This window comes from Schistocerca serialis, chromosome 6 (assembly GCF_023864345.2).
Source record: "Schistocerca serialis cubense isolate TAMUIC-IGC-003099 chromosome 6, iqSchSeri2.2, whole genome shotgun sequence".
Taxonomy (NCBI): Eukaryota; Metazoa; Arthropoda; class Insecta; order Orthoptera; family Acrididae; genus Schistocerca; species Schistocerca serialis.
The window spans coordinates 403,782,698-403,807,281 of record NC_064643.1 but is presented as its reverse complement, the minus strand read 5'-3'; the positions used below and the strand labels follow the sequence as shown (position 1 = coordinate 403,807,281).

Below are 24,584 nucleotides of genomic sequence, written 5' to 3'. Positions count from 1 at the left end.
GTTGCTAGGAACTAATAGTAGTAGTGGGAGGATACGTAGCATATATTTTACAGCAGGAACAGGAACTTGGGAGTAGGGGTACTTGTTTGAGAATGTCATATGTTTTGACTAAGATGTTATGGAGATTAGCAGGGCAATGGAAGGCAACAGTGAGAGTTGTGAGGAGGATATCAAGGAGGGGAGTTCTCATTTCAAGGCTCGACGTGAGAATGTCACAGCCTTGGTGAAGGAATTGGTGAGGATGCATAGGGTGTAGTGAAAGCAACATTTGATGTGGAAGGGATGCCAGGTATCGAAATGCTGGTTGGTTTTATGTGAACAGAGGTTTAGATGTGGGGCTTCAGTGAGGAAGACTAATTTTTTTGTAGGTCTGGCCCTCAAAGATGAAGCAGTTATGGGTCAGAATAACGATGGCTAATGTGGGTTGGATTGTTTGGGGGAAAGAGACCAAACAGTAAGGTCATCGGTCTCATTGGATTATAGAAGGACGGGGAAAGAAGTCGGCCGTGCCCTTTCAAAGGAACCATCCCGGCATTTGCCTGGAGCGATTTAGGGAAATCACAGAAAACCTAAATCAGGATGGTCGGATGTGGGATTGAACCGTGGTCCTCCCGAATGCGAGTCCAGTGTGCTAACCACCAATGCGATGGCTAATGTGAAAAGAAACAAAAGTTGTAAGAAGACCTTCAAGTGGCTGTTAGGAGAGACAGTGTTCTGGATCTGAGAGACCTTGCATATGTGAGATATTGGTATAAAGTGAGATTGCATCAATAATGAGGAGAGAGGTTCCATGTGGAAGAGGTGAGAGAATGAATTTGACATTCCAGGAATTGGTTGGTATATTTTACGTAGAATGGGAGCTTCTGTTTGCTGGGTTAGAGATGCTGGTCAACCGGCACTGAGGAAGTGCCCAAGAAATATAACTTCACCATCCAATCCAAACTCACATTCTACAGAGTGAGCACTGAATCCTGCCTCCTGAAGGTAAATGATGCGCAGCAATTCTCTCTCATTATTTTAGTTTTCCCATTTTTCATATTGAAACAATAATATAGAAGTTAAAAGGCAAATGAAAAATTTACATACTGCAATACCTTTGAACAGTGGGATACAAATGGTCGTTAATCTGTGCTACGGTATCTACTAATGCACGGGCACATCATCTTTTAAAGTGCAAGTAAGACTCTTCTGTACAGCAGTTAACTCAGAATGCACACTGACTGTTGGAATACAGCAGAAGATTTTATGTGAGGCAATGCAAAGAACGATCATAAAGATGATTGCAGCATGCAATAAACTGTCAACAAGAATTTACCTTCCACTTTGAAAAAAGAACGGTATGATAACAGTACGGAAAGGATAGATTGCTACTCACCAACTAGAGGAGAGCAATATGGAAAGGATAGACTGCTTCTCATCAAACAGAAGAGATGTTGAACTGCAGACGGGCACAATGAAAATGAGTACAGTATAATTTCACTTTCACATTCCCGGAATTAACATTTTCTCACCATATACTTCATTTTTTATCACTCCTGTCAAATTTACTATGTTCACAATCTTAATTTGAACCTATTTTAGTGTTAACACATCTATAATTTTCCCATGATTTACACTTTATGAATCATTGTTCATGAACGAAAAACTGGCATAATTAACATAAAATGATGCACGCACTGCATCAGTCTTGAATTACTTACAATTGTTACAGGTCAACTTTCTTGACACCAGTGTGCACTACTCAGCAGATCTGAATCAGTAAAAGTTGGAACAATTCATGATTTGTCTCCTGGCACTGCTAACCTCAACTCGGCACAGTGGCTGATGGGAGTAGCTGTTTTGATAGAAGTCGGAAGAAGATGAGACTTCAGAGGAACATTCACCTGTTCCATGTCACTACCAACTTAATTTTTTAGTTCTGTGTGCTACACAATAAGTGGCATCCTTATGTCGTAGTAGCCATATTGTTTCAGCATTAACTTTGGCCTGTGATTATGATCATATGCAAGGACATCCATTTTCCAGTATTTGTAATTTGATAATATATGGTAGTTTCCTTTATGATTTGTATACGAACTGAACATACTGTCATTTGCTAGCCAAGGCTGAAAACATTGGCAGTGTTGACAAAACTGTTCCTATAACTGACGTGAGGCAATCTCAATTGACACAGCTGCTCTCATCAACTACTGCACCAAGAGTTTATTGTGAATAGCATGTAGCATGTTCATAGCCTTGTGTTAAGTGTTAGGTTAGTTGTTTCTTTCAAATTTTTTTTTTCTGTCACAGTTTTAAAATGAAAAACACGAATGTTACCTAAAGAGATAGAAAAACCCTTTCTATGGAAGACAAGGTAAAAATTCTCAAAAGAGCTGAAGCTCATTGTGGAACACACATTGCATTAGTACAAAGTATAGGAAAACCTGTCTCTCTGCTGAGCACCGTTGTGAAAAACAGATTCTATTTTGGAAAGTGCAAGCAACAGTGGGCCAAATTCCAAAAACCAGAATTTATCAGTTGTTTAAAATACGTGGAACCAGAAGAAGTTACAAAGAACTGGTTTCAGGAAGCACCTGCTTCAAACATTCCAGTGAATGGTGTGATATTGCACAAAAGATGCTAAAAATCACCAATGTGCTTGGGATCAAGGACTTTTCCGCATCTAACAGGTGGACTGATAAGATTTAAGAAGTAATACATGGTTGTGAACTTAAATGTATGTGTAAAAAAAAAAAAAGTGTAGATATAAAGACTGTTAGTCAAGAGCAGTGTGGTAGGTTACAGGACCTTATGAAGAAACATAAAACAAAAAATATTTTCAACATTGAGGAAACAGGTCCCTTTTTCAGCATCCTATCAAACAAAATATTTTCCTTCAATGGTGAAAATTGTGAAGGAAGCAAACACAGTAAAGTTCACCTGGCTGTCATTTAGGCACAAATGTAGATAGTTCCGAAAAAATTAAAACGTTCATGACTAGCAAATAGAAAAACCATGTTGCTTTAAAAATATAGAAACGCTGCAAACAATCTACAGTCCCAACAAGAAAGTGTGGATGACATCAGAAATATCTGAAAAGCAATTATGTTGCCCTGATGCAAGAATGGGAACCCACAACAGGAATATTCTCTTGTTGGTGGATTATTTCTCTGCACATCCCAAAAATATAAGGTTACGTAATGTGCAATTAGATTTTCTGCCGCCAAACTGCACAAGCAAATTACAGCTCTTGAATTTTGGTATTTTCCATGTCTTCAAAATATACTATAAGACGGTGATTGTGCAGAAGGCATTAACTCTGATGGAGGTACCCAGCCTGCTTTAAAGTACCAATTTTAGATGTTTTGCATTACATTGCCAAGGCATGGACAGAGATTAAGGAGGCCACAAAATATCCAACTGCTTCCAAAAAGTGGGATTCATTTAAACCGATGAAGGAAATGGAGCTTACACACCAGACCTTGGTATCAATGATAACACTGAAAACCTAGTTACTTCAACATGGGAATAGCTGCACGGAAAGTGTGTCTCTTGATGATGAGATTGACTTTCATACAGAAGAAAACACTGACAGTGCAGAAAGTGACAGTGATAAAACAACCTACATTTTTGGATTTTTCTATTAAAAAGTAGTAACTACTGTACGCATTTGTTCACATCATATTCATGTAAGACCATCCAAATTAAACTTCAGTATAATAAATAAAAATAGCTTAATAATGTTTCATAAAATGTTTGCTTAAAAAGCTGAAGTGTAGTATGGTATCCTCCCTCTCATCTTGGCTGTGGATACAGACAGATCTGCATTGGAGCCCCGACAACTAGGTTGATTGGAAGGTGACAGTTTGGTTGCCAGATGACCAAGCCAGTGAGTGTGTAATAAAGGATGCAGTAACAGACTGATCTGTAGTGTAATGCCATTTTTAATGCACTTTACAATATTTCACACACTTTTCTTTACAAAATCTAAAACAGCTAGATGTACTGTGGACATCTGCTGACATCACATTTGCAGGAAAGTTACACTAAAAATGATGCAGTTTAGAGAGATCTTTAATGCAGTGTACACTTTAACTGCACTTTTTGTAGCCTGCAAGTATAAATAGAGAACTGCCAAATATGCCACCTTAGCTTTGCAAACATGTAAATCAACATGGCGGCTGCTTTGTTTGCGTTATTTTTAGTGCAATTTGCTGTGCTAAATTATCGGTAATGTCATGTCAACCGGTAAACATAGCACATAATTAAGATAACCTTTGGTATATAGTAAAAATATGTATGTATATCATACAAAACCATGAAAATGCAAGGGGGTAGTACATGTAATCTCTACAGCTTACAAAGTTATTTCCCACATTTTATACCATTTTTTCCAAGTCTCTTGAAAGGTGTGAAAGCAGAGTTTCACCATACTAGAAATATTTTCAGCTATCCGGACACAGTCTTCTTTCAGAAATAGAAGTCTCATAAAGTCACACAGCAACAACTGACACATACGTAGCCACTGTCTCCAGGTGCTAAGCCCCAACTGCCTTAGCAACTGGAAACATTGGCCATGTGTTTGTGAGTTGTTGTTCTGTGAATGTGGGACAGTTCTACTTCTCATGAATGATTTTGTCTGAAAGTTGATATGTTTCTAGTATTGTTTTTCATTGTGCTTGTCTGTGACCCCACCTCTTCTGTGAGGTGGATAGCAATCTAACTACATCTACATTTATACTCCGCAAGCCACCCAACGGTGTGTGGCGGAGGGCACTTTACGTGCCACTGTCATTACCTCCCTTTCCTGTTCCAGTCGCGTATGGTTCGCGGGAAGAACGACTGTCTGAAAGCCTCCGTGCGCACTCTAATCTCTCTAATTTTACATTCGTGATCTCCTCGGGAGGTATAAGTAGGGGGAAGCAATATATTCGATACCTCATCCAGAAACGCACCCTCTCGAAACCTGGCGAGCAAGCTACACCGCGATGCAGAGCGCTTCTCTTGCAGAGTCTGCCACTTGAGTTTATTAAACATCTCCGTAACGCTATCACGGTTACCAAATAACCCTGTGACGAAACGCGCCGCTCTTCTCTGGATCTTCTCTATCTCCTCCGTCAAACCGATCTGGTACGGATCCCACACTGATGAGCAATACTCAAGTATAGGTCGAACGAGTGTTTTGTAAGCCACCTCCTTTGTTGATGGACTACATTTTCTAAGCACTCTCCCAATGAATCTCAACCTGGTACCCACCTTACCAACAATTAATTTTATATGATCATTCCACTTCAAATCGTTCCGCACGCATACTCCCAGATATTTTACAGAAGTAACTGCTACCAGTGTTTGTTCCGCTATCATATAATCATACACATTATTGTTATTTCATCCCTGGACATTCCACTGTTTGAATTGTATGATAATACTGACAAAGTCACAATGACACTGAAAAAATGGATACTATAAATTTATTGAACAGAATTGTTGGCCAGTCAGTACTTGCGTGATGTGAACATGCAGCACTGCCGAGAGAGAGACACATAACATTACACACAATATATTCGGGTAGCTCACTCAGACCTTTTCATCCTGGGGTCCGTGTGACCTGCTCTTATTTTTTGACTTCCCAAACTCATCCGTCTCTCCTCCTCGAGGAAGGAACTATTAGTTCCAAAAGATAGGACAGAGTGTATTCTTTTACATGCGACTATCAGCAGATCAGCAGTTCATCTCCTGAAAGTAAGCTCTGGTCAGCAATTTCTTGTCTCATAATTTTATGGATTTCTTGTATGAATTTTCCTTTTGATAAAAACAACCCTAGACACAGGTGTATTATGGGCACTTGAATAGAATGATTTTAAAGAGACAGTTACACAAAAGTACTCATTTATTATGGTCAGAAAAAAATGTAGACAAGGAATAAAAGAACAGTTGTGATTGTCATGTTACTCTTTGATACAGTATGGTAACTTCTCTTAACTGCCTTGACCTCATTGCTTTTACATTACCTCCTTTCCAAGTTTTCCTTGGCCTTTCATGTTTCCTGTGGTTTGAAGGTATCCATAGCGTAATGTTCTTAGATAACCTGGATTCATCCATCCTTTGGATGTGATATACCACATTAATTGTTTCTGTTCAATGTCAATTGTTAATTATACTTCTACCACCCTTTGTAACTGAACCTCTACATTATACATCTTCTCTTTCCAAATGACTATCCATTTCAGAGGCCATCAACTTCCTCTTCTTATTGTCTGAAACACTCTCATGTCTGCTACTCCAAAGGATTCCATTTAAACAAGAGGTCAATTTTATAGCCTGAGTTATTCATACTATAATTTCTTGGTCATCTTTACCTGTGTTACAAGTTCTACTCCTAGTAATGTGTAAGTACAGCAAGCTGCAGTTTTCTCTGTCTTTAGTTTGTAATGGGACACCCTTCTCTTGCATTACTTTTCCTCAACAGTAGTTGTTGATGCCAGTACTATTTTTCTAATTTTGGACAGGTCAATATTATCTCAGCTGCTTTTCTGAAAACTTTCATATAATTTTATGCACAGTATGTTATACTTCAAGCTAAAATTTATGAAAAGGAATTACTTTATTTTGGATGTTATAATCGATCGGTACTTGTTCTGAATGTACAGTTAAAATTATTTTTTTTGGAAACACCTGAAATTATGAATTATTTGGCACACTTAAAATTTCTATTATTAATTACACAATCTAGTACTGTTTACTACGTTCATTTCTGGGTTCATTTATGAAGTTAATATTCGAAACTAATAGAAATTCATTTGTCAAGAAAACTTGTAAACCCTTTGGAATATTGTTACTTCCGACGAGTAAGTCAGTAGTAAGCATGCCTCTGATGTGATCGGAAGTATTTTTTGTATTTTGTGTAGACAATGTAATTTTGGCTTTCTTAATGTGAAAAATCAAGAGACTGTATGATGTACTAAAATGTGACAAAACATATTAACGTAACAACAAAAATTCTGCAACAACAATCTTCAAATTTATTTAGATCAATTCAACCATGAGGACCTAAATCATGTGAATTTCAGCTTCAAGAATCAGACCTCTATACAGGAAGAACTGGAGCCAACTCTACGTGAAAAGATAAGTAAACTAGAAAGTTTACTGTAATCTTTGCTACTCTCAAATCTTCATAAAAGACTAATGTGGACAACAGCTGCAACTAGAAAGGAGGGTGGTAGATTACAAGTTGGATGATGCACCATCTGGAAGATATTTTGTTTTCTGGGTGTTAAGTTCTAAGCCCCATCATTTATACTACTCCTGTAGTTTTTATGCCATATATTCTTAATCACCTTTTGCTTTGGAAATCATGGTTGCCTGCAAATTGCAGTGTATAAAACAAGTTTTGCCCATATCTATTCCTATTCCTCTGTACTTCCTTTTCAGTGATTTAGAGCTTTTGCTACCATATTTTCAACATGGTAAGAGATGCACACTAGCCTTGATGCAAACCCCTGTTGACAGGAAACCTTTTATTACCAAGTTTTATTCTCAATCTTGAACCATTATACAAACTTTGGAAAGCCCTTATTAGGGTGTAACTTATATTTGCAATCTGTAGTATTTTCCAGAGCCTTTGTATAGGTACAGTATCACACGTCTTATGGAGGTCTACAAACATAAGATGGGTTCTTTTGCTGGTGTTTAATTTTTTCTCTATTACCTGTTTCAAACAAAACACATTGTTGGTGAAGGCCAACCAACTCTGAATCCTGGTTGCTCTTCTTCATCCCATCTTTGTATTCTGACTCCACTAGATCTCTGAGAATCCTTCCATATAAATGACTCATCGTACTTGTCACTGAAATGCATTTACATTTGTGTGCAAAACTTTAAAGACAAACATAACTTTTACGTGATGTGTCACTGCCAAATAATACAGTTCGATGAAACTGGGACCATACATAGAAAAAACAGAAATGAAACTTTTATTCAAAGACAAATCACAATGACAATATAGCGGAGACACTGAGTTGCAGATAGACACAACAAAAAGACTCAGATGATTAAAGCTTTGGACCATTGGCCTTTATCAATAACACACACACACACACACACACACACACACACACACACACACACACACACACACACTCGTGTGTGTGTGTGTGGGGGGGGGGGGGGGGGGGGGGGGCCAGTATGCGTATCTATTGTTGACAAAGGCCAATGGCCAAAAGCTTTGATTGTGAGAGTCTTTTTGTTGTGCCTATCTGCGACTCAGAATCTCCACTATATGGCGTGTAGCAACTTTCCTTCTCATAATATTGTTACATTCCACCCTGGATTTTCCATTGTTTGACAAATTACATTGAAGTCATTGTGATTTATGATGGTCCCCAGGACATTAAAAAAGGTAGGACACAATTTTTAATAGGATGTGTGATCACCAAAGATGGCAATGCATGCTCTGCAACATGCTGCCATACTAGCCTCAAGGCAGGAGAGGAGTTCTTGTACTACAGTGTTCCATTCCTCTACCAATGCAGTTGACAACTGCTCAATGGGCGTAGGTGCATGAGGACATGCTGCAATACGTCTTCCCAACACATCCCATACAGGCTTGATGGCATTTAAGTTAGGGGAATGGGTGGGCCAGTCCATTTACTGAACAACTTCTCATTCCAAGAGCTCTTCCACCTGTGCTGTTTGATGTGGCCACACACTGTAATCCATGAAAATTATGTTCGAGGCAAATGTATCACCGGAAAGGCACACATAGGGAAGGAGTACAATGTTACAATAATGCTGATTGGTAATGTTCAAAGATTTCGAGGTTTGTAAGCCCACGCATTTCTATGCCTCCCTTCTAGAATGATCGAATTTGACAATGTTTCTGCCATTTGCCGTATGAGGCAGTGCATTTTATATTCCTCATTTGTCTTTTAGCACTTGATTGCTTGTCTTCTCATTCTCTTTGATTCCATATAGTTTCTTTTATCCTCTAGAGCCCTAAAGGTAGGTCTGAAGTCTGATTTGGTTGAAACTCAGTGCACAAATGATATGGACAAAATTAAGTAAAAAATACAAAAAAAAATTATTTTCATTTTCATACACATTTTACAGTGGTATCATATGCGATACCTGCTGTCTATGTTGAAACAAAGTGATACATATAACCTTCACAACAACATTGTTCTTAACATATATGATAATGCTGTTTTAGTGAAACACAAGTTCAAATTAACTTCTTGTGAAAAAGAGCAAAACAATTTCTCTCAGTTGTAAGGCATAAGAACACTTTACATGTGCTGCACTGCCCCTACAAGTCCCTAATCTGCATTTTGACATATTTTTCTGTTCATTATCTGAGGCAGGTGCTTAGCATTTAACACCCCGAATTCTGCAGATAGTAAGGTCCTTGGTGGACCACCATCTCTGGTGGACCACCACCACCACCACCACCACCACCGTCGTCCTCATCACCACCACTGCTTGAGATTGAGTTTTGCACATATTCTGGAACTCCATAGAAAATTAGACTTTGGTCTACATCAAATTTTAAAAGTTGATACTGCATTATGTTCTGCCGCATTATAAATTTATTATTTTACTTTGCTTGCCTTCATTCTAGCCACACTGCTGCAACAGGAAAGTCTGTGAAATAATGGCTCACCTGAACCGTCCACTAATTGGATATTCCTTTCATTGAGTACTTTTCCACTACCATCGATCTGGGAAATCTACACCACCTATATATGTCAAACAATGGAAAATCCAGGATGGAATGTAACAATATTCTGAGAAGGAAAGTTGCTACTCACCATATAGTGGAGATGCTGAGTCACAGATAGGCACAACAAAAAGATTTTCACACTTAAAGCTTTCGGCCAATGGCCTTTGTCAACAACACACACACACACACACACACACACACACACACACACACACACACACACACTCATGCAAACGCAACTCGCACACATGACTGCAGTCTCAGGCAACTGAAACCACACTGCCATGTGCCTGTGGCACTGCAGTGCGGTTTCAGTTGCTTGAGACTGCAGTAGTGTGTGTGAGTTGCGTTTGCGTGAGTGTGTGTGTGTATGTGTGTCTATTGTTGAGAAAGGCCATTGTCTATTGTTTACAAAGGCCATTGGCCGAAAGCTTTAAGTGTGAGAATCTTTTTGTTGTGCCTACCTGCGACTCAGCGTCTCCACCTATATATGTGTTATATTTTGTAACAGCATTTGATCTAGAAGAACGGTGAATTTGGACACTAGGATGAACAACAAAATCACAAGAAGCAACATAAATAGGTTTATTATCAAAGCATTTGATTACATTTTCATTAGTCCTCACAATATGATCACATGAATCTTGACCCTCCATTTTCAAATCTAAATCTCTCCTGAAATTCACTGATTTTAAAAGATGACTAGCCACAATATCCCCACTGCTAAGATTGACCCATGAGTTAGAACAGTGTTCCTCAACCACGTCATGACACAATGCTGTGTTGTGCACATATATTAGGTGTGTCGTAAGTTTTTTAATGTCTTCTCATCTTCCACAGATAAAATATTTAGAACATAAGATAAAAAATGTAGTGTATGTACTTCATGTACATGCGTTTTTTGCATCTATGAAAAACATCACATGTAGGGGTTTTGGGGTGTCACGAAATTTGAAACATACTTTAGCATGCCTCAAAGGAAAAAATAGTTGAGAACTGCTGAGTTAGGATACTGTCTAGTGTGGGAACATATGTGAAGTACCTGCCAATGTACATAAGTGATCTAGTGGCAAGAAACCTGAAAGTTTCAGAACAGCATGCCCACCAATATCTAGGTTGTGTACATCATAAAGTCAAGAGGTATACTGTTGGATGTAGTTCTTCAAGCCAACTCAGTGAGGTCTGTCCCTGACAAACTACCTTGTTCTTACTGGCTTGTAGAAGATATCATCTTCTCATCTATACATATATGAGTTGGTCAGGGCCGATTCTGACATGCAATTCTTAGTCTGTCAAGGAGTGTCATACCTTTCAATAACTTTCACTTCATTTGGTTTCCTCTAACACAATAATGTCATCAACCAATTTCAGGTTATTTCTTTACAGGTACAGCCAATCCCTGCTAACTGCATCTGTGATCAATGGATGTGTTCATCTTTTCCAACAGTTTCAATTTCGGGAATCCCAGTAATGCAATTAACATAATGACCCCGCCCCCCCCCCCTCCAAAAAAAAAAAAAATTCTTAATTCTGCTCCATTACAATCCATTGATTTCCCTGTTAGCTTAACATGCTTTACATTCATAAAATAAGTCATATCATCAAACAATGTCTGGTCAACATATTGCATGAAAAATATAAATTGTGACTTCACAGATGAAATGTCAGATGATGTAGTTTCTTGTGCTTCAGGATTAAGCCTGGAAAGAAAAGTAAAATATAACACTGCTTCTAGAAACTGCTTACTCTGTCTTGTGTATCTATTTTGCACATCTGTCTTGGATTTCACTCAAAAGCACCTTGCCAGCCTCTGAATCAAGACGATGACTCATTGCCAGCTGTTGTGTATCATCTCATAGCTATATCACTTTCATCTTATTCTTCAAATAACTCAAATTCAGAAACATTTGGGTTCTCCACTACCTATAGTTGCACTATTTCTTCATCAGCTAGGACTACAGCAAAAACGGGAGTTACAGTGTTACTTATTTTTCTATTATTGTAATGAAATAAATGTCTGATGTATGTACTTGTAAGGAAATAACATAATTTAATACAGAAAATGAAAGCTTACATAACAACAAATAGCAAAAAGTGAAAAACAAATAAACCCTACCGCTATAACCAATTAAACAATGACAGGATTTGAACTAATACTTTCTTAAGGTACCAGGGATGATAGCTGCAAGTAATAAGAACACTTTGAATCATTAAGGGCAGTCTGTAGGTAAAGATATTTATTTCTGTGACAGATGAAACTTTCGTAAATATTAACATGTTTCTAATTTGTGAATGTGAAAAAGAACGTTTTAAGCGCTGACATGTTGCACACCACGGTAACATTCACTTTCAAGCTGTTGCCACTCGTAGATAGCACAAGGAAATTTTAACAAATGGCAAACAGAATATGCCAAGTGTATACTCTGTGATACTCACAGGTGTTCTCGTTGCATCAGTTGGAAAATGTGTAAAAAAAAAAATTGTAGATTGGAGGTATCATATACAATACCTATGGACATTAGAGGTTATCTGCCTCATCTTTAATAGCTACCCATTTTTGATAATACATCCGTAATTCTGCGTTCAGGTTGACTGGGCTACAATGGTAAAAGTCAAGCATGAGGGAAGAAATGCCTTTATTGCTCATATGACATGTTTCGGAATTTATCCATCACAAAAAAAATAATTATTATAAAAAAGCAATACATGGCTATAGCATTCCACTTTGATTGAAAACACTGGCACATTATATATAGAGTTTCCAGTTGTATGTGAACAAACATTTGGAAACTACTGACACAATTCTGCAGAATGCAGACCAAGAAGACATTTTTGCCACCAGGTGGATATACAAAATGTACAGTGGCGCTAAGGTGCATCAACCACTGTACATTTATTATACCTTGATATCTGATGGCTGTAAACAAACGTTTTTAAAACATATATTTTTTATACTAATGGTAATGATATTACAATGATAAAAGGTTATAAAAAATATTTGTTAAATTTGGGAGCTTTTCGTGGCACCACACACTGTTAAAAGCTACTATCACAACAACTGTGTGATATAACAAGTAACATAAAATTAAAATATGCAGTAGCAATACAAACATATGCCATCAATTTAAATACAGGCAGTAAGACAGGGGAAGGAGAATACAATATTTTCATTAAAATTAGGGCAGTCGATCTGTCACACCCAAATCCAGTATCAGAAAGTATGCAATATGGGCTACTGCACTTACCTGAATTAGAACAACAATTTTCTCCTAACGAGCAAAACCAGTTTTTTTAACGTATCATAGGAAGTATTTTAATATAAACAAAAACCAGTCACTGGGGATTTCACACCAAGTCCATATAACCAAGAAATATTATTTGGTACCATCTACTGTCAAATGTTGAAATCATGGTGTGTTGTGACACTTCACAAAAGTTATAATCTCAACGCAAAAAATACATAGTTTAATTGTACATATAAAACCATACATTAAAACTTTAGGGGGATGGGGGGGGGGGGGGGGGGAATGGGAGGAGGAAACCAATATTTTATAAAACATAGTAAATATTATTTCAGTATACACAACTAGACAAAAATCAGTCTTGAGAAATTACACATAATCCTTAGAACACTAACACATGTTGCTTGGTGCTACACTCCACCAAGACACCCCCCCCCCCCCCCCCCCAATTTCTACTGTCTATGTCTTACATTATATGTAAAAAAACAAAGATGAGATGACTTACAGAACAAAAGCACTGGCAGGTCGATAGACACACAAACAAACACAAACATACACACAAAATTCAAGCTTTCGCAACAAACTGTTGCCTCATCAGGAAAGAGGGAAGGAGAGGGGAAGACGAAAGGAAGTGGGTTTTAAGGGAGAGGGTAAGGAGTCATTCCAATCCCGGGAGCGGAAAGACTTACCTTAGGGGGAAAAAAGGACAGGTATACACTCGCACACACGCACATATCCATCCACACATACAGACACAAGCAGACATGAATATGTCTGCTTGTGTCTGTATGTGTGGATGGATATGTGCGTGTGTGCGAGTGTATACCTGTCCTTTTTTCCCCCTAAGGTAAGTCTTTCCGCTCCCGGGATTGGAATGACTCCTTACCCTCTCCCTTAAAACCCACTTCCTTTCGTCTTCCCCTCTCCTTCCCTCTTTCCTGATGAGGCAACAGTTTGTTGCGAAAGCTTGAATTTTGTGTGTATGTTTGTGTTTGTTTGTGTGTCTATCGACCTGCCAGCGCTTTTGTTCTGTAAGTCATCTCATCTTTGTTTTTTTATATATAATTTTTCTTACATTATATGGTTTGAGATGTACAATTACATTATGTATTTTATATTTTGAGTTTAAGTTTTGTAAAACAGCACAAGATGCTACGATTTTAATGTTTGACAGTACATGGAACCAAATAATATTTGATGTAAGTGCAGTAGCGCACACTGGATACTTAATGGTACCAGATTTGAGTCTGACAGACAAACTGTCCTAGTTTTAATGAAAATATCATGTTGTTCTGCCCCTGTCTTGCACCTGTATAGTGGAAATGTTTGTACTACTATCTTACACTATAATTTTATGTTGCTTGCACAGTAGTTGTGATTGTAGCTTTTGACGATGTATGGTGCCACAAAAAGCTCCCAAATTTAACAAATATTTTGTGTGACCTTTTATCACTGTAATATCGTTACCACTTTTATAAATAGAATATTTCTCTTAAATAATAAAGTTAGCTCACAGCCATCAGACACATGGTATAATAAATGTATGGTTGTTGATGCGCCTTCATGCCACCAAACATTCTGTAATGTCATCTGGTGGCAAAGATGTCTTCTTGGTCTGCACTCTGCAGAATAATTTCAGTAGTCTGTGAATATTTGTTTCAAACACAACTGGAAATACTGTATCTACGTATAGCAATCATTCCTGGGTAGATGTATTACAGTTTGTGCCCAGTGTTTTTAATCAAAGTGCATTGCTATTGCCATGCATTGCTATGTTTTATAAAATATTTTTCTTCTTTTTGTAGATATCTGATGATGGATAAATTCCAACATGCATCATATGTGCAATAAGGTCATTCCTTGCTTGATGTTTGACTTTTAACTTGCCAACCTCCTGCATGACTTTATGTCACATTTATATCTTTTCTTGACAGACTTGTGTTTCCACTGCATTAATCCACCACAGTTTCTTACTGTGACTTCTACTATCTGTGCTAACATCTTCCTCCGCCACCATGTGAATATTACTTGTCATGTTTTGATGCACTGCACATGCAGATTTATCTGTTCCACCATGCTTCAGATTGTATCTCTGCCGATAGGAGTTGTTGTTGTTGTGGTCTTCAGTCCGGAGGAGTATTCATATGCTTTCAGGCCCCAGACTGTCTACATTGCAATGCTGATTTGTAATTTCTTCAATTTCTTTCTGTGTTTGTATCCCTCCCTGCTTCTGATGATTGTAAGGAAATGCTATTTTAACTACTGGTAATTAATCAGTTTCATATTCCATGAGTCATTTTGTGTGATAAATCGTAATGACACGCAACTAGTCTTTTATATTCACATCACAAATTAATCTGTAAATACTGCTAAAAGCTGAGCATTTTTAATAGACCAACAGATGTGAGTTAGTAATTCCAACCCACAGCCTTTTACACATTACTGTAATAGAATTCTAATATGGAATAGGAGGAGGTTGAGAGATCAGAAATTTTAGTTGCAGCATTCTGCTGAGGAGGCTTTAAATGGGTAATGGTCTGAACCACTTGTAACACTTCTATACACTAAAATATCATTAACCTGCATGCTAATGATCTGTTTTGTTATTAGGCGGTTAACGACAGATTTCAGACTTTTTAAATATACCTAAACCAAAAATGATAAACATGTGACAAATGCAGTCAGTCAAGGAAGTACCATTCATGCAAGGTGAGTGCGTCATATTTTCAGCACATACATGTACAGAGGTTACGAGCTTGTCCTTCCATTGATCGATTCCTACCTTGACACAATGATGTATTGCCGATATCTGCCTTATACTGTGATCAGCAGAGCAGCATGTGGCCAGTTTTGTTACATTTAATCAGAGAAAACAAATTAATATTCTAGCAGGATATGTAGGTGAATGATACCAGCTGACGTGTTCATAAAAAAAAGTTAAAATGTCTAGGTTACTTAAACACTAGCACGAAGCAAACATACACAACTATAAACAAACTGTCATAACTTTTCTTACAATAACCATGAAGGTTAAGCAATATCAAGAAGATTTATGTGGAAAAAATACTATTGGGGGAGAAAAAAATCATGTGCATTACTTGATGTCTTGGCAATGATACAACTTGGCTTTGACATCAGACAGCTGCACACACTTTTGAATCAAGAATTTTTGTAATGTGTGAGATACAGACAGATGACTCAGTGCACCTTAGATGCAACCTGTTTTTCTGAGGAGTACTGCATGTGTACTTAAGGGTGTCAGAACTATCATCAGTCTTTTCAAATTTCCATATCATTCACATGAACATAAATGTGGTACAAAAACTGAGTAAGATCTGAGTTTCTTTGTGAAATGTTAGGGACAGACCCACTTACACCAAAAGTGCGTTAAAATTTATATGTCTGGTAATATCAGTCAAAGCACTGCTCCTCTGTGGTACATAGGACAGTAATGCATCTCTTTTGCAGAGGCCATGGGAGGACAGCTTTAGGTAAACAATGAGAGGTGAAAAAGAAGCAATATTATTTCCAGCGCCAAAACTGAACCTATGCAATATTCTTTACAGGTTATTCATGGTTATATTGAATCAAGACATAGTTCCCTAAGTTTCTGCACTCACTATCACAGCCGCTTATCTTTTTCTTTTTTGGAATGAAGGTTGCGGCAACACTGCTCTGCCCGAGGTCTGTATTTGGAAGTTGTCAATACTAGTTGTGACTTGGCAAAATTACAGTTATTATTTTGTGTAGTTTAGTTTTTTGCAGGTCCTTTGGATCATATTTGTGACAGCTCACTAATATGTCAATAGGTTTACAAATAATACATTTTCTTAAAGAAAACATTGATACATGTTTCCATTTACATAACTGGATTTATATTTTTAAAAAAAGTTATCGACAGCATTTCATAAATGTAATCCAACCACACGTGTACTATCTACCCAGAAATTCATCAACAGAGTAAGGAGAACTCTCAAACACAAATGACTATAAATGGTTTTTAAAACTTTCATTATCTGCCATCACCTCTAATTTACAAGGGAGGTGGTGAAATACTTTTATGGTTGCATATTTTCCTCCTTTCTGTGCAAAAGTAAGCAAGCAATGCTGTTTTTCTAAGTCATCGGCCTTCTGACTGGTTTGACGCAACCCACCATGAATTTCTCTCATGTGCCAGCCTTTTCACCTTGGAGTAGCACCTGCAACCTACATCCTCATTTATCTGCTGGATGTATTTCGGTCTCTGTCTTCTCCCACAGTTTTTACTATATACAACCCTTTCTAGTAATATGGAAGTTATTCCCCGTTGTCTTAACACATGTCCTATCAGCCTGTCCCTTCTTCTTGCCCATGTCTTCCCTGTATTCCTTTCCTCACTGTGCAGAGAACCTCTTCATTCCTTAACTAATCAGTACAGCTAATTTTTAACATTCTTCCAGAGCACCACTTCTCAAATGCTTTAATTTTATCCTGTTCCAGTTTTCTAATAGCCCATGTTTCACTGCCATACAATGTTGTGCTCCAAATATACATTCTCAGAGATTTCTTTTTCAAATTAAGACCTATGTTGGATACTAGTAGACTTCTCTTGGTCAGAAATGCCCTTTTTGCCTGTAATGTTTGCTTTTTATGTCATCCTGGCTCTGTCCGTCATGCGATATTTTGCTGCCTAGATAGCAGGATTCGTTGACGTCGTCTTGCAGTTCTCATTTCTGCTACTTCTCATTACTTTCATCTTTCTTCAGTCTCCTCTCAATTCATTTTCTGTATCCATTAGAATGTTCATTGCCTTCAACAGACCGTGTAATTCTTCTTCACTTTCACAGATGTGTAATCAGTGAACCTTATCATTGGTATATTTTTCACCCTGAATTTTAATCCTGCACTTGAATTTTCCTTTTATTTCCATCACTGCTTCTTCGATGTATGGACTCAACAATAGGGGCGAAAGATTATTTCCCTGTCTTACACCCTTTTTAATCTGTGCCCTTCATTCTTGGTTTCCCACTCTTATTGTTCCCTCTTGCTCCTTGTACATATTATATGTTACCTGTCCTTCCCTATAGCTTACTCCTACTTTATTTAGATTTAAAACATCTTGCACCACTTTACACTGTCGGCCAATTTTCCTGGTTGACAAATGCTATGATCAGGTCATGATTTTACATAAGTCTTGCTTCTGTTATAAAGTGCAAAGCCAGAATTGCCAGCCTGAAAGAAGGATCCTTTATTGTATGATTATATGATAGCGGAACAAACACTGGTAGCAGTTACTTCTGTAAAATATCTGGGAGTATGTGTGCGGAACGATTTGAAGTGGAATGATCATATAAAATTAATTGTTGGTAAGGCGGGTACCAGGTTGAGATTCATTGGGAGAGTGCTTAGAAAATGTAGTCCATCAACAAAGGAGGTGGCTTACAAAACACTCGTTCGACCTATACTTGAGTATTGCTCATCAGTGTGGGATCCGTACCAGATCGGTCTGACGGAGGAGATAGAGAAGATCCAAAGAAGACTTAAGTGTGAACTGCAGAGTAACCATGTAGATGTAGATGGGGGAATAGTCTGGAATCTTTTGCCAATGGAGAGATTGTCATGAAACTTTTTCAATTACAGACAACATATCCTGTGGATACACATTATGTGTCTTTAATGCATTGGTTTCAGTTGCCTTCTGCATCCTTATATCACTGATCACTGCCAATTTTTCTGCTGTTTTAGGGGCAGTTTCCCACCCCAAGGGCTAGAGTGTGCCCTGAACCTCTGTCAGCTCTTCCGCCCTCTTTGACAAGGTCGTTGGCAGAATGAAGTTGACTTGTTACGCCCAAAAGTATTCAGCTGACGTCACTAATTTTTATTCAAAATTTATGCAGCTGCGGAGTTCACACTTGGTACAGAGGACTTTTGATTACTAGTCAAAGATGGGTGGAACCCAAGCAGTGGAAAGTGATGGGTAGTTTTGCTCCTAATGATATATTTAAGTATGATACTATTGTTTTGATTGTTATTGCAAACATCTTGCAAACTTTTGGACCTGATTTTCCCTCTACATTCTAGATTCCTAGGTCACAATGCAGTGAATCACATAGTCAGTCTGTTGACATGCCTGCTTGTGTTCCTGCTGTTTTTCAAAAAGAATTGTGCAGTGCATATTTATATTTACATGAGTATTTGGCACAATAACTTCCACTCATTGGTGTGAAAAATGTACTCTACCCATTCCCTGATTTGGTAATTAAATCAGCTGTTGACATGCTCTTCTGCATTCCCATCACACTTCACACCAAGTGCTACCAACACTAACCACACAAAGGACATAAGTTCAACACTGCCTCTATTCCAGACTGTTTTCTAAAAGTATAGGCCTACCTCATAACACATATGTTTGGAGAAGTCAGTATTGAGATGAGAGAAATATCTGTCAATACTGTGGCCACAGGAAAAGACATAATGTTGTCGATTGAGACTCATGGAGAAACTGGCCATGGTTGATAAAAAGCTAATGACATTGATTACATCATAAATTTCAGTGCCATACCTGTATTCACTCAAGAGAGGTGCCACAACTCTCGTTTCTCGATTAAATAAACAAGCATAACAATAGCTCAAACAAGATAGAGAAAAGCCTCAGAATGGATGGGGACTTGTTTCCGTCTTGCTTCAATGTTCTGTCACAGGTAGCAAAAAAAAAAAAAAAAAAGCTGACAGGCAATGCAGATGTGGGCACACACGCTACTACTAGAAATCATTCCTGTCCCTATAGTTTTGCTATCTGATTTCCAGGAAAACTGTCACATGCATCTACAAAATGTATATCCTAATTTTATGGTTAAAGAGGACTGTGCATTATAAGTTGTCGGCTGGCAGTCGCATAGGAAATATGCCTCAAATGCCGTAAACAAGGCGACTGTAAAGTGACGTCAGTGGTAATTTTTACAAACAGGCTAACTTACAGGTCAGTCTGTCATCACAACCAGGTATGGTTGTTGTCCCCCCCAGATTCATTGGCTTTTCCAACCAACAACAAACCTGTGAATACATGCACTTCAATTACTTATCAGTTCCACAAAACATTTATGATTTATGTTTTTACTCTTTTCATTGTATCCAAGCGACAGGCAGAAGCTGCTAGTGTCATAAGAACACCTGTGAAGTTTCGAAAGATGGCATTTTAATTTAACGCTGTTTTGTCATGAGTATGATCAAAAAGATGTTATTCTGATCAAATTACTTTACAAAGGGTCATAGTTTTGACAGTCTAATATATTGATAGTTACTGGTGATTCTTCTTTCATATACAAGAAATTCTTCTCATGTAGCTACATTTATGTTCAATTTCAGTTGGATAAGCTTGCTTGCAAAACAGATAAAAACATAGAACAGTCAATTACTCAATAACACTTACTGCCGCCTATGGATACTTAATCATGAATTAAGTTATCGAAAGAGTCACAGATTGATCAAAGACACAGGTATCTGCTTGTGAAGCAGCTTCATGTCCATTGTACTTATCTCTTCTTTCACCATTTAATATAAGGGTCTAAGATATGTCAAACACAGCGATATGTACACAAAGCTATAGCAGATTGGTCAAGGATGGAGCAAGACATCAGCCATGGCCTTTACATGCAACCAACAGGACCCCTACTAACCATGAAAAACTCTCGAATACGAACTCAGTGCTTTAAAACTGCTCCACAACACTGATTGGTATTTTCATTGTACACATAACAATTGGTACCACACATAGCCATAGCACACACAGCCTATCGAGGAACTACAAATGGCTGTATGAAACAGGATGATGGCGATAATATGCCTTGAACATTACGTACTGGTATATAAGGCATTTGACTACATACATCATAGCTTCTTAGATCCCCTGTTGAGCTCTGTGGGCTACAGTATAGCATGTGACATATCCGTAGGATACGCAAGTATCACATGTTCCTATCTTACTGATTTTCCACAGCATGTTCACCTTTTAATCATCTTTGAAGTTGTTTGCTTTTTAGATACTGTCTTTCTATTTTATGTGTCTAGAGGCTAGTACAATGTTATTTAATTTCTCTGGAAAAAGTAACTCTTGGCTTACTTCAGATATGCTTATGCCACTATAAAGCAAATATTCATTGGAAAAAGAATGAGACAAGTAAGTGCCCTTCTGAATGTGTATCATAAGCTATATCTCAATCTATATTCTACATATGGTTTACAATTTTATTCATCAATGTTAATGACTTGACAGGCAATATAATTGAATATTCAAACGCAATCTAACGGCTTGTATCACCGCCTACTAAGTAATAATGAGACGAAACATTTTCCAGCATTCTGCAAGTCAGAAAGTCAAGAAGTTCTGTATCCTTTCTGCAAACGACTCCAAGCAATTTGGGAAAAACAGCACGACGACACAGACAGTAAATGACACAGAGGCAGTCAAATTATTAAACTCAAACGACTTTATTGAAAATGTTAAACCATGTTACCTGATTTTATAACTGATTGCGACTTAGACAATATATGAAGAAACTCAGCATTGATATTTGGATTCACCTACACCAGGTCCTATTATTCATTTACTACGTTACAAACCTGCGAAGCAGCTAGAGACGCAACGCCTACGTTAATATTTACAAACTCCGACAATGACCGAATGACGTCAACCCCATAATTACTCTCTATAGAGCTTACATTTTAACCTACGTGTGGGCCGTAATCGTGTGGTGCTGCTCAGTAGTTACTAGTATACGTACCTCTTCGATGTTGTTGTTATGGAGTTCCAGAGCCTTTTTACAATTGGTGAACGTATAACCTGTTTTCTTCCTCAATTTAGCTAATAAAGTTTTGTTTGTCGAGCTCCAACATGAGTTGCCGGTACTTAACGATCGAGTCATAATATTAAACATCATTTTTAAATCTTTTATTTGCATTGTTCAACAAACCGTCTCATTAAAATAGGCTGAAGAACAATGAGTGCTTAACACACTGTTCAGACTGCAGACGTAAACATTAAATAAACATAAACATGCTCATTGCTCATGCTGCCCATACATCCAAAGGTATTATTTTTACGAGCGGGTACATGTCATCTTTGAGAAAATTGTACCCGCGACAAATTGAAAATGTACGCATCACCGACGTAGGGAAGATACGTTATGTAGTTCAAAAAAGAAGAAGATGTCAACGTGGGTACGGTTCTAAGTTTCATTTAGTATATTATGTGTAATTTTTACCTCATCTTTCCCAGATATTGCTCGATTTCTGATGCTAGTTCGGAAAATAATTAGTCTAATAGACCATATTTATAGCGGTCCTTTGAAAATATCTTTTTTTCCGTTAAACGTGTTAAATACAGACGGAAATATCGTAGATGATCAACGTGTTTTTTAATATACAAGGAACAGCGGAAAATTACTGTAACTGTGGCCAACAATATGCATCATTAGAGAAAATATGTAGAATATTTCAAATATGTTACGGTATTTTAGAATAGAAGTCTTGAACACTTGATTCAAGTATACTCACGTCCTAAAAACATTACAGTAACTATTTAAGAAAATTAATTCAATTGAAGTCCATCTCCAGAAATAATACTCTTGCCTTGCAACATTTTTGGTAACAGTTATATCATGCTCCCATTTTTTTGGTATTTTCTTGCTACTAGACAGTTTGTCCCTACAACCAAGAATTCTGGCGTGGCCGAGGCACACTCTCACACTTGAACCAAACTATTTGGTATGATGAATGACAGCTTGCTCTAAACATGACGAGAATCCTACGAACCATGGATGAAGGGAAACACGCAGATTTCATAGTGTAGTGTCACACTACAGACATTTAACGAATTTCTGAGCTTACAGAATAGGATCTCAGATAGATGAGTGGATCGATGACTTTTTAGTTAACGGAACCCAGTTCCTTTATGGCGATTCTTCATTAGAGACAGAAATATCATTGGGAGTGCCTCAGGGAAGTGTGAAAGGATCATTGTTGTTCTTTCTATAAATAAATAACCTGTTTAAGAGGGTGAGTAGCAACTTGCGACTATTTGCTGATAATGATGTAGTGTACGGGAAAGTGTCTTGTGACTGTAGGACACAGGACGGCTTCAACAGAATTTCTATTTGGTATGATGAATGACAACTTGCTCTAAATGCGAAAAAATGTACATTAAAGCAGATGAGTATGGAAAACACCCCTTAATGTTTGGTTACAGCATTACCAGTGCACTGCTTGATACATGCTTGTCAGTTAAGTATCTAGGTGTAATGTTGCAAAGTGGCATGAAATGGAATGAACCCATGTGGTTGCTTAATGGAATCTAAATGGTTGACTGTGGTTTATGGGAAGAATTCTAGGAAATGTAGCTCATCTATAAAGGACCACAAACAGAAGACTTCTGTGACCCATTTTTGAGTACTGTTCGATTGTTTAGGAAACTCACCAGATTAAATTATGAAGACACTGAAGCAATTCAGAGGCATGATGATAGATTTGTTACTGATAGTGTGATCAACGATTTGTTATTACAGAAATAAAACGTGAATTCAAATGAGAATCCCTGGATTGTGGGAGACGATTCTTTCTGAGTAATACTATTGAGAGGGTATAGAAAAATGGGAATTGCAACAGACTGCAGAACAATCCTAATGCCACCAACATGCACCTCAGGACTCGAAAGACAACATGAGAGAAGTCAGTGCATGTACAGAGGCATATAGTTACTCAGTTAGCTGTTAATTAGTTATGTATTCCATTGATCAGTCTCATGGTAACTGTTAAGTGTTATGACGGAAAGTGTCAGGTGCATCAGAAATGCACACACGAATCAAGATTTTCATACTATTGTTTAAAAATTTTTTTAAGCTATAATTTTTAATTACCTACCCCACTCCCTTAAGTGGCACAAAATGCATATATTATACAATGGATTTATGTATTTCTTTTCAAGAATTCATCTACGGCATAGAAGGAGTTGTCAAGGAAATATGACTTCAGTTTATTTGGAAGCTATTACTGCTGTCTGTCAGACTTTTATTTCATCTGGTAATTTATTGAAAAGATTTGCATCAGCATGTTTTACCACTTTCTTTGCCAAAGATAGGTTAAGTAGGGGATAGTGTAAGTCTTTCTTTCTTCCTGCAAGGCTGTTGAAAGAATTCATAACCTTTTAAACAGACGCCTACAAAATGTGCGACTATGAGCCCCACACATTATTCTAACCACTTTGTTTTGAGCAGTGAATGCTTTTTGCCTAAGTGTTGAGTTACCGCAAAATTTTATTCCGTATGACATCAGAGAGCAAACGTATGCAAAGTATGTTACCTTACTAATTTCTGTATCCTCAAAATTGGCAATTATTCTGATTGCAAATGTTGCTGAACCTAGTCGCTATAGGAGATCCAAAATATGAATTTTCCAGTTAAGATTCTCATCTATATGTACACCCAAAAACTTAGTATGCTCTACCCTGGCTACTGACTTCTGTTCATGTTTTATATTTATTGAAGGAGCTGTACTCCTTGCAGCGAAAAATGCGGTGTACTATGTTTTTTCAAAGTTCAGAGCAAGCCCATTTGCAGAAAACCAGTTAATATATTTTCCAAAGATTGTATTTGTATCATTTTATATTGGGATTT

At 37.6% G+C, this 24,584-nt stretch overlaps 1 protein-coding gene across 1 annotated transcript in view; it reads right to left on the bottom strand.

Moving 5' to 3' along the window:
- Positions 1-21,997, bottom strand: part of LOC126484476 (elongation factor Ts, mitochondrial) — a 79,473-nt gene extending 57,476 nt beyond the window's left edge. Inside the window, exon 1 of the mRNA XM_050108003.1 lies at positions 21,699-21,997. Within this exon, the coding sequence (XP_049963960.1) occupies positions 21,699-21,875 (177 nt within the window). The 5' untranslated portion in view covers positions 21,876-21,997. The remainder of the gene's footprint in view (positions 1-21,698) is intronic.
- Between the last annotated feature and the right edge of the window lie 2,587 nt (positions 21,998-24,584).